The sequence below is a fragment of the Aedes aegypti genome, chromosome 2 (assembly GCF_002204515.2).
Source record: "Aedes aegypti strain LVP_AGWG chromosome 2, AaegL5.0 Primary Assembly, whole genome shotgun sequence".
Taxonomy (NCBI): Eukaryota; Metazoa; Arthropoda; class Insecta; order Diptera; family Culicidae; genus Aedes; species Aedes aegypti.
The window spans coordinates 375,943,080-375,955,196 of record NC_035108.1 but is presented as its reverse complement, the minus strand read 5'-3'; the positions used below and the strand labels follow the sequence as shown (position 1 = coordinate 375,955,196).

The window sequence follows — 12,117 nt, the reverse complement described above, 5'->3', positions numbered from 1 at the left end:
GTGGTTTTGAGCATTTCATCAATCATTTGATTAAATTGTTCAGTTAGAAAAATAAAATCAGAGGGAGACATATAACTTGAAGTGATACCATTATCTGATGATTTTCCTTTAGAATTTTCGGCAGACGAAGAGGCGGAGTAGAAGTTTCCTGTGGTGGCAGAACAATTAGAACGGTTACTCGTAGTATAAAAAGGGGAGGAGCTCCAATTACCTGCTACGATATCGGATAGGATTTTCCATGGGTAGATCCATTCGAAATTAAAAAATTCGAATAACTACCCAACGGAATAAAATTAGTTTGTAGATGAGCATGATTATAATATTCCTGATGAGTATGATTCTTAATCAAGCGATCATTAACTGAAAAATTAGCATTGTTCGATATTCTACCAGGGGAAATCCGGAAACGACCGTTACAGTTACTGTAACGGACATAACCGTTCATCTGTCTGGCACGAGCCTCAACGACTCGCCTACGCGAAGGGCAATCCCAAAAGTTCAGATTTAGGAGGGCCCCACAATTTGCGCATACGAATTTTGTGACATCTTCCTTCACAGGACAGATGTCATTAGCGTAAGAAGAACCTCCACAAATCATGCATTTAGCATCCATGCGGCAATGTTTAGTACCATGACCCCAGTTTTGGCACCGACGGGGCTAGAGGCTGTTTCGATTTGCTGCTCGGAAAATTTGTCTGAAGTATCGAACTAATTGCAACTGATATAATTGCATCAACATTCTTTTCAGAACTAACCTTACTACTGGACGTTTTCGGATTAAAGAAAGAAAAATTATAAAGTACAATCACTGGTAACTCTACTGACATCGATTTTTATTGTTTCTTTTATTTCGCTGAGAGTACACATATTTGGCATATTATAGGTACACAAACGATGGCCGTCAAATTTAAAGTTCTACAAAAAGATTGAAGGTGTTGCAAAAGTGTTTTCGATATTTAGTGCGAAAATAGGCCTACTGAATTTTACAACATTAAATGCATCCACACAGTATTTAATCTTAAGATTTCAAAGTAACACAATAAATTAATCCGAACCCTCAGTCTATTATGAACAACACGACAAAATATTATAATCATAAAAACAATAATATTAACAATTACCAACCTATTCCAAAGAAGTTTCTTGTTATTCTAACTTTTTAATACTTACTACTGTTTGTCCTTATAAGACGTACACGATACATTATGGCTTGTTCGTTATGTTTTATCGTAAGTTTAGTGTAAAACCGTAAAATCGTTACAAGAAATAGTTATTTCCCTAATGGCTAATGAGTGTTTGGAATGAATGGTATTTGAGCATGAGGAGGATCTCAAAGTTTTTGGCTAATTATTTTCAAAAAATCGTTTCCCCTTCCGTGTTTTTGAGGGGAGATGAGAGCAAAAGCATCATTAGTTCATTTTGGTCGATTAGTATTTATCCACGTGGTGCGCAGCATCACCGTTAACCTGTTGCTTCTTATCGTTTCCGAAGTCCTCGTCACCGTTCGCCATCGCCTTCGGAGGAATGTAGTAGAACCACGCACCGAAAAAGAACAGAATGGAACAGGCTTTCCCTACCAGCGCCAGTAGGAGCATGTATCTGAAAAAGGAAAATTTAAGTTACTTGTGAAATACTTTAAGGGGTCGTCCATAAATGATGTAGCATTTTAGAGATGGGGGATCCATGAATAACGTAACATTATAAAGAAAGGGAAGTTTCTTGAATTTGTGACAATGTTTGATGAAGGGTAGGAAGGGATTCCTAACTTGAGAACGCACCATTTCAAATCCTATCGGTATAAATACAAGCGCGTACGAAGAATTTTCAAACAGGGTTTATCAATATGTTGTCTGAGTTGTACAACTTTGGTTTTATGTTGATAAATCAGCTTTAGAAGGTACAAATTGTTGAACAATATTTTCAGTATTCTTATTTGAAAGAAATCATACAGAGCTCAAATGGAATTTGACAAAGTTTAAATTAGTTCCAAATTGTATTTTTATGATAATTTCCATAACTCTGAACTATTGAAATGTTTTGATTGTGGAATAGAAGCAGTGAATTATAATGGATTATCAATAACAATAATTTCTTCATAAACTTGGAATTATTTGTTTCAATCTGCTCAATAGAATCAATCGTTCCATATTTATATTTTCCGTTCGAGTTTGTTGAGGAAATCTGAACCTAAATTTATTTGAACTTATACATAATATTGACAAAGATTTAGCTCAAACTACAATATTTAGTGGGGACGGACTTATTATCTCGAGAGAGGGTAATCAAACTCTATGAGTGAGGAAGGAGGGTTGAGGTGAAATGATCTCAAAAATCACTAATCCACAACGAACTTACTTGCTCATAAACGCATTATCGTACACCAGACAGGCCCCCTGATCATCGCACGATTCCTGCCACAAGATACACGTTTCATCAATCAGTCGTCCGAAAATCATCGGTGCCGGAATCGTGCCCAGTATCCGAACCTTAATCCACTGGATGCCCAACGCGAACGAACGCTGATCGTCATGAACGCAGCGAAGGGTGGCCGAGAGGGCCGGCATCGTGGCCAGAAAGGTGAAGAACATGACCAGGAAGCACAGTGCCACGAATATCCACAGGTGGTTGCATTGAGATTCGCACATGGTGTTCACTGCGTCGTAGCTTCGGTATGGTTCATTCGACCCGAAGGTGGCGTTAATACAGGCACAATCCTTATAAACTTTTGCGTTCTCCAGGTTCACCTCTTCGGCACATCCCGCATGGCAAGGGGAATAGTACATTACCCCGTCGGCACCACAAATAGGTTCATAGTTCATCTTACTGCATGTGCATTTGCTGTTGCATGCGTTGTCCAGCGTTTTTGGCAGGAAAAATATTTCCGTTGCGCGAGCGTCCGGTGTGCGAAGGTTTTTCCGCGGAAAGTACGGAGCCGTTACACCGGCAAAGGTGAGATTCGGACAGGACAGGAAGAAGCAGATGGTGAAGAGGGCAGCGAAGACGGTTGCAAATAGACAAAATCGGATGATGCCGGAACAGGACAAGTTTAGCTTCTTGACGAGGTAGCCACCGAGAAAGGTTCCTCCTCCTCCGGCAGGCACTGTGATGATACCTACGTAAAAAGTACAGAAAGAAAAAAATTTGAAGAACTTTTGTGTAATGAATGAATTTTTCAATTTATGCTGAAATTGTTTGTTATAAGCTTTTTAAAATTTCAATCTTTTGTGTGTAGATGAATTGTAAACTATTTTTTTAATAATTTGTTTCGAGAAAAAAATTTTAAAATAATTTTGTTTTGCTGATAATATGTGTTGTATGATCATAAATCAAATGTTTTAAATGATGTCAAATTGAAAGCTTCAATAAAATAGTTATTATGGACAGTTACTCGGCTTATTAAGTCCCTTTATTAAAGGTTGAAATTGATTTGGATGGGTAAAGGCGTCAGCATTATCAGCAGCTGAGAAGTGAATTTGTTTTTTTTTTACAAAAATAAACAAAAAGTTTTATAATGACACGTTTAATTTACATCTTCAAGGATTTTTGCTGCCAGTAACTAATCAGTAAGAGTGATATTTCTTAACATAAAGTACCGTAATCCTGGATAACATTGATCAGCGGGGTAACATTGATCGCAATGACCCTCCTCGTAAAAAGTTTGAATCATCATTTATCGAGTAAATATGTTCAATGCATGAATGGTGATCCTCCCCCTTCTACTCATGAGCTAATAAACATGAAAGTTTTTGCCAAAATTAAGCTGATGAGTAATTTTTTCAACTTTTAAAAACTTGTTTTTTTATGTTTATGGATGATCATATAATCATGTCTCACATGAGTTCTGAAGACGATTTGAGTAAAAAAAATGCGATTGTTACTGAAAATGACATCGCCAAAAACGATCTCGTTGTCAAAACTTTTATAAATATAAATTTCTTTAGGAAATTGCATACTTTAGGCGTATTCCACAACTCATGGTGTTTTTCATTTTGAACCAACTCAAGAAGTATATGACTTGTAAGAGATTGGCCGTCATATTCGGCTTCAGGGACCATGTTTGTAGTAAGTCATGATATTTCCAAATACACTTATTTTTCAGAAAGAATTTCCAAATACACTTATTTTTCAAATCAAATGGCTCAGTCACCTTATGGCAACATATTTATGCTAATGTTTGCATCAACGAGAAGTGATAGTTACGAAGTATTGAAAACTTTAGTGGAAAGTCTGCAAAAGAGGCCATAAGAACCAGTTGCTCAGCTCTCCGGGGTGAAAAATCGCCATGAAAAATGTTAAGAGGAGTATAATGTAGTCAAAATTTTCCTTTAATAAGTTGCTTATTAACAGTTATATTTCCAAACTTTCAATTACTGCCATAATTGTAAAAATTCCCTCTTCTTGTTGTTATGTTTGGCAGAAATTTGGTTCAACAGGAAAAGTACTGATCCTTTTAGGCCAACCAAGGCTTCAATTACGTTTTTGTTAATTTAAAAAAAAAACTTAAAAATTTGTTTAAATGTATAAAGACAGCCTAATGCCTCTTTTTGAATAATTACGTAATACTTGAAGGATCTCTTGTGACAACATTGATTATTTGAATTTCTAAATACTATTATTATTAGGAAGGGGAAAAGCACTAATTTTCGACCCACAAGAATCCTGTGTCAATTTTCGGATTTTCATACAAAGTAGGCCAAAATTGTATGAATGGGTCTAAAATTAGTGCTAGGTCGAAAACTGGTGTTCTTCCCCTATTATTTAGTACGATCATGATTGAAATTTATCAAATCCAATGTTTTTGTTCCAGCAGGTCCCACTTACCCCGGATATAAGTAAACTCAAGTGTAATTCAGACCAATTAAAATTTCATATGAAATTTGATGAAAATGCCTATTTCACATAAGCAGCTCTCAATAATACTCGAAACTTGTGAATCTTGGTAGCAATCCGATTTTCTACACATTTATTTCATTTCGAGACAACACATGACGTCCAAAGTGTCGCATTTCCCAAATATAGTTAAAAATTGTGCTGAAATTACAACATATATGTTAGTGAAATCCACAGGAATTTACCATAAATAAGGGTCCTACTTATTATAGGAATTCTCACTTGCCCCGGGTACCTTACCGATAATAATGTCCCATTGTTTTGATTCAAGGATTCTTACAGGAATGTAATTTTTTCAAGGAATTCCATAAAAGTTCCCTTAATAAGTTCTTTCATGGAAATTCGGCATGTGTCTCAAATTCCAAGCAGACTCATATTCCAAACACTCGGTTTTTTGTATGGCGATTTGGTTGAAATGTTTCGCTGAAATATGTCATGAAATTACAAAGAAATGGCAGTCAATGGCAATTCAATTTTAACGTCCAAATTACCGTTTTGTCTCAAATTCTGAACAGACTCATATTCCGAACACTCCGTTTTTGTATGGCGACTAGGTTGAAATATTTCGCTGAAATATGTCATGAAATTACAAAGAAATGGCAGTCAATGACAATTTTAACGTCTTCAAATATATTTTATACCTCGGGAGTAGCGACGAGCTAGTTCTAGCGGTCTCGATCTCTAGTTCAGATAAATTTGTTTGCGAAATTATTCATTGAATACGATTTATTCATGCTGTTCGGAATATGAGACATATTGAACACAGTGTTCGGCATTTGAATCAAAATGATGTTGCATACTTTTATGTGAAAACAATACTAAACAAGTTTTAATAAACATTTCTATCGACACATCGAACAGGTAACGGTTGAGGTTTGTGAAGAAATTAAAATTTTCACAAATATCAGCTAATTTATGCCTATCAGATGCATTTGAAGTTACTGTTGACCTTAAGTGCTCGGAATATGAGTCAAAACGGTACCTGGAAATGGCACTCAATTGCAAACCAATTTTAACGTATTTAAATCTATTCTATACCTCGGGAGTAGTGATGGTTCTCTAGTTCAAGGTCAGTAAAACTAGTTCAAATGATTTTATTTGGGAAATTAACCATTTGAATATGATTTATTCATGCTGTTCGGAATTTGAATCAAGGTGTTCGGAATATGAGAAAGAATGAACACAGTGATCGGCATTCGAATCCAAATGTTGCTCCATACTTTTGCGTTGAAACAATACTAATCAGGTTTTGGGGACGGACCTGGTGTAGTGGTTAGAACACTCGCCTCTCACGCCGAGGACCTGGGATCGAATCCCATCCCCGACATAGTCACTTATGACGTAAAAAGTTATAATGACGACTTCCTTCGGAAGGGAAGTAAAGCCGTTGGTCCCGAGATGAACTAGCCCAGGGCTAAAAATCTCGTTAATAAAGTCAAACCAACCAACTAATCAGGTTTAAATGAACATTTTTATAAGCACACCCAACAGCTAACAGTAAGACTAAGCAAAGACATTATAATGTTTACAAATATAAGCAAATTTAGGCCTATCAGATGCATTTGAGGTCACTCTCGGCCTTAAGTGTTTGGAATATGAGTTTTTTGGAAATATCTTTTCGCATTCCTTCAGGATTTCAACGAAGAAATTCCTTTGAGGATTTTTTCTCTTCAGTTTTCCTTATCGTTTTTCCTTCTAGATTTCATTATATTTTTTAGATCACTGTGTTAATTTCTACAGATGCTATTTCAAGATTTTTTGCAAGTATTCCTCCATTGCTCCAACTAAGTTTTCTTGAAAATGCTTTTTTTCGGAACTGAGGAGTCTTCTTAGGATTCCTCCAAGTCACTGGTCACTTCAAGAATTTTTCGAATAATTCTGTATCGGGTTTTCCAGGGACTTGTTTTGGCTTCCTTGAGATTTGTGCAAAAGTTTCGACCAACATTTCTTTAGAGATTCTTGCAGTAATTTTTCCGGAACAAACATTTTTTCATGGATTCTATCGGCAATTTATCTCAAATGAAACCTTCCAAAACTTTTTACAATTCTCGAAAGTTTCCCTGCAGAGATTTCTTCAAGTAATCCTTCATTGATTTTGTCAAGAACTGCTTCAGATTTTCTTACAAGAATTTTTCTAGAAATGTTTCCTATTTTCAGAGATTTTGTTTGCAAGGGCTTTTCCAGAAAGGTATCGTATTAAATCTTTCGTAGCATCTTATTGAAATTCCTCTGAACCACCTTTTAGGAATTGCTTCTGAGATGCATGGGAATTGTATGAGTGCTTCTCTATGAGTTTGGGATTCGGAATGTTCAAACTAAGATTTTTTCCTACATCTTCGTATCGTTTCAACAAGGACAGAGAATGTTCAGCTTCGTGTTCTCATGAGCACTTCCAAACTGAGAATATTCTTTGCCGATTGGCCATAGTCACATGTGTACATCGCGTAACAAGTCGAAGATACTCTATTCGTCAAACAACTTCTTCGAGAATCGTCTAACAATACCTAAAAAAAATCCTTCAGGATTCTTTACGTGCATTTATCTTCGGATTGTCATGGAGTTTTTTTCAAATTATATTGCAAGGATTGATTCAGAAATGCTCACATATCTCCAATCCAATCCGCAGTGTTTGTATTCGATTCTGTCCATCTCGCTGCGACTTGTAAAAAGAATGCCCAATTAGCATCATTTTTATGCATAAAAGTTTCATACATTTAAAAAATATTTCATTATCGTTATGTTAGCTGTATTTTAAATTTTTTTTCAATATATTACTGGACTATGTTTTTGTGCTACCTTGCAATTATTTTAGATTTTTATTTTAGGTGAATTAAATTTGGCTCATACAGCATATTTTTCGTGTTTTTCTTCTAAAACAATAGCTTCCGCTATTCATCATATAAACAAAGCTTTCAATGTTTCCAACGATAGAGATTAGGGTTGATCATGTCAATGTTTTTGACAAAAAGTTATGAAGTAATAAATTGTTGTGATGGTGGTTCTTTTAGCGTAAATACATTTCGCATAAGGACTTTTTACATACGGACGTTTGGCATAACGGACGTTTCACATAACGCTGTTTTAGCATTATAAAGAAATCATACTTACTTACTTATTTGGCTTTACATCAATTATCTTGATAAAGCCTCGCCAACAATATTTCGCCAATTCCCTCGGTTCATGACCGCTTCTCTCCATCCTCGACTGTGACCCACGCTCTCCAGGTCCTGGTGTACCTGGTCAATCCACCTAGCTCGCTGCGCCCCACGCCTTCTTGTTCCGACCGGATTCGTGGCGAACACCATCTTTACAGGGTTGTTGTCCGGCATTCTTGCAACATGCCCTGCCCAGCGTATCCTTCCAGCTTTAGCTACCTTCACGATACTGGGTTCGCCGTAGAGTTGAGCGAGCTCGTGGTTCATCCTTCGCCACCACACGCCGTTCTCCTGCACGCCGCCGAAGATCGTCCTTAGCACTCGGCGTTCGAAAACCCCAAGAGCTTGCAAGTCCTCCTCGAGCATAGTCCACGCCTCATGCCCATAGAGGACTACCGGTCTTATGAGCGTTTTGTACATCGTGCATTTGGTGCGGGGGTGAATCTTTCTTGACCGCAGTTTCTTCTGGAGCCCATAGTAGGCACGACTTCCGCTGATGATGCGCCTTCGTATTTCCCGACTAACATTGTTGTCAGCCGTCAACAAGGATCCGAGGTTGACGAACTCGTCCACCACCTCGAAGGTATCCCCGTCTATCGTAACACTGCTTCCTAGGCGGGCCCTGTCGTGCTCAGTTCCGCCAACCAGCATGTACTTTGTTTTCGACGCATTCACCATTAGCCCGACTCTTGTTGCTTCGCGTTTCAGGCGGGTGAACAAATCTGCCACCGTTTCAAATTTTCTCCCAATAATATCCATGTCGTCCGCGAAGCAAACAAATTGTCCGGATCTCGTGAAAATCGTGCCTCGACTGTTAAGTCCGGCTCTCCGCATGACACCTTCAAGCGCAATATTGAACAACAGGCACGAAAGTCCGTCACCCTGTCGTAGTCCCCGCCGAGACTCGAACGAACTGGAGTGTTCGTCAGAGATCTTCACGCAGTTTTGCACACCGTCCATCGTTGCTCTGATCGATCTTGTGAGCTTCCCGGGAAAGCTGTTCTCGTCCATGATTTTCCATAGCTCTATGCGGTCGATACTATCGTATGCCGCCTTGAAATCGATGAACAAATGGTGCGTAGGGACCTGGTACTCACGGCATTTCTGGAGGATTTGCCGCACGGAAAAGATCTGGTCCGTTGTCGAGCGGCCGTCGATGAAACCTGCTTGATAACTTCCCACGAACTCGTTTGCTATAGGTGATAGACGACGGAAGAGAATCTGGGATAGCACTTTATAGGCGGCGTTTAGGATGGTGATTGCACGATAATTTTCACACTCCAGTTTGTCGCCCTTTTTGTAGATAGGGCATATAACGCCTTGCTTCCACTCCTCCGGTAGCTGTTCCGTTTCCCAGATTCTGACTATCAGCCGATGCAGACAAGCGGCCAACCTGTCCGGGCCCATCTTGATGAGTTCGGCTCCGATACCATCCTTGCCAGCGGCTTTGTTGTTCTTGAGCTGTTGAATGGCATCCTTAACTTCCCCCATCGTGGGAGCTGGTTGATTTCCGCTGTCCGCTGTGCTGACGTAGCCATCGCCTTTGCTGTCCTGACCTTCTGTGCCTGTGTTCTCTGCGCCATTCAGGTGTTCATCGTAGTGCTGCTTCCACCTTTCGATCACCTCGCGTCCGTCCGTCAAGATGCTCCCATCCTTATCCCGGCACATCTCAGCTCATGGCACGAAGCCTTTGCGGGATGTGTTGAGCTTCTGATACAACTTCCGCGTTTCTTGAGAACGGTACAGCAACTCCATCTCTTGGCATTCCACCTCTTCCAGGCGGCGCTTTTTGTCCCAGAATAGGCGGGTTTGCTGTTTCCGCTTCAGTCTGTATCGTTCCACGTTTTGCCGCGTACCATGCTGCAGCATTGCAGCCCGCGCTGCATTCTTCTCCTCTAAAACCTCCTGGCACTCCTCGTCGAACCAATCGTTTCTTGAGCTCCGTTCCACATATCCGACAACGTTTTCGGCAGCGTCGTTAATGGCTGCTTTGACTGTCCTCCAGCAGTCCTCAAGAGGGGCTCTATCGAGCTCGCCCTCATCCGGCAACGCTGCCTCAAGATGCTGCGCGTACGCATTGGCGACATCCGGTTGTTTCAGCCGCTCGAGATTGTACCGGGGCGGGCGTCGGTACCGTACATTGTTGATGACGGATAGTTTTGGGCGCAGTTTCACCATCACCAGGTAGTGGTCGGAGTCAATGTTAGCGCCACGATAGGTTCTGACGTCGGTTATGTCGGAGAAGTGCCGTCCATCGATCAAAACGTGGTCGATTTGCGATTCTGTCTGCTGAGGTGATCTCCAGGTGTACCGATACGGGAGGCTGTGCTGGAAATAGGTGCTACGAATGGCCATGTTCTTGGAGGCGGCAAAATCTATCAGTCGTAGGCCGTTCTCGTTCGTCAGCCGGTGGGCGCTGAACTTTCCAATCGTCGGTCTGAACTCCTCCTCCTGGCCAACCTGAGCGTTCAAATCTCCTATGATGATCTTGACGTCGTGGCTTGGGCAGCGGTCGTACTCGCGTTCGAGCTGCGCGTAAAATGCGTCCTTGTCATCATCAGTGCTTCCGGAGTGTGGGCTATGCACGTTGATTATGCTGAAGTTAAAGAATCGGCCTTTGATTCTTAACTTGCACATTCGTTCATTGATCGGCCACCACCCGATCACGCGCCTTTGCATATCACCCATCACTATGAAAGCTGTTCCCAGCTCGCGTGTGTTGCCGCAGCTCTGGTAGATGGTATGATTACCTCTAAACGTTCGCACCAATGCTCCTGTCCAGCACACCTCCTGCAGCGCTACGATGTCGAAACCGCGGGTCTTCAGTACATCGGAGAGTATGCGAGTATTTCCAATGAAGTTGAGAGATTTGCAGTTCCACGTACCGAGTTTCCAATCGCTAGTCCATTTTCGTCGCTGTGGTCTTTGCCGATTGTTCCGGTCCGTATTCTCTCGTTGACGTTCCTGTGCTGATGTGTTTTTACGGTTGGCTTGCAGGGCCTGACACCAACCCCCTAGATTTCCGGAGGACCATTCCCCCTAAATGTTCGGAGGGCCATAGTGCGCAGTTTAGCTTAGAGTCCTTCTCTGGCACTCGGACGATGATCAGCCGCCCCTGACATGGGAAACAGACGCTTTTGTGAGCCGCTCCTAACGTGGAGTACAGACGCTCCAGGTTTGCAAAAGCAAACCCCCCCTTCCCTGTCAGCATACGACCAAAGTTCCCACCGGGGGTTGGTTACCCGATCTTCCCCAAGGTTACTCGTACCCCGGCCAGTACCACGAGGAGGTAGGGATAGGAGTTGCTGGGCAAGAGGCTAAGGACCGCACAAAGGGGTCTATTTTATTCCTGCAGGTACGCGAGGTACCAATGGTACGCCATGCCCAGCCATTTACCGCGCCAAGAAAGAAATCATACTTTTCTCATTATGTCAAATCTTGCATAATCTCGGATAACGCCCTAAAACCCATTGGTAACACCATGTGTAGCTCGTCATTTCTGAACGAATGAATCAATAAGCATCTATACCAACACCACTGGCAGAGAGAGAGTGATCTGTTCTTCACCATGCCGTTGTTAAATAACGTGTAAATCATTCAAATGCACAGAAACAAAGAACTACACAAATGGCTTTAAAGGCGAGGTCATAAGTTAGACGAGAAATGTCCATTATGCAACACGTCTCTATGGGAAACATTCTTATGCAAAATGCCTTATCCATCAATTTATATTATTGAATAAATCAAGGTGTTAAAACTTCTCCAAAAAATAACAAATAACGGGTGTTCAGCATAAAAGGAAAATTATTTCAATACCTTTCTGTAATTAAAGTAAAGAGCGTAATTTTTTTTTCTCTACTAGAGAATAGTACGAGACGTTTTTGAACTGCTGATCGCTTATTTTATGAATGAAGTTTTGACAGGAGGCAGTGTCGTAACGTGTGAAAGTAACAGCAATATCATCAGTGTTGCTGTTTCGTAAAATGGACTATTGATCTCTGGACTCCCTAAAAATGGGTGGCATGTTTCTTTTGCTCCCCGAGCGTGTTGTATGGATTTACGAAACGCATGG

The 12,117-nt window shown here is 40.7% G+C and overlaps 1 protein-coding gene across 11 annotated transcripts in view; it reads right to left on the bottom strand.

Annotated features, from left to right (window-relative positions):
- Positions 1-800: 800 nt before the first annotated feature.
- LOC5572460 (solute carrier organic anion transporter family member 4A1) overlaps positions 801-12,117 on the bottom strand; it is a 95,276-nt gene continuing 83,959 nt past the window's right edge. For all 11 annotated transcript variants that reach the window (XM_001660356.2, XM_021846777.1, XM_021846780.1 and 8 more), the window contains 2 exons: positions 2,356-3,112; positions 801-1,599 (listed from right to left, as the gene is read on the bottom strand). In XM_001660356.2, the coding sequence (XP_001660406.2) occupies positions 1,428-1,599; positions 2,356-3,112 (929 nt within the window). In that variant the 3' untranslated portion in view covers positions 801-1,427. The remainder of the gene's footprint in view (positions 1,600-2,355; positions 3,113-12,117) is intronic.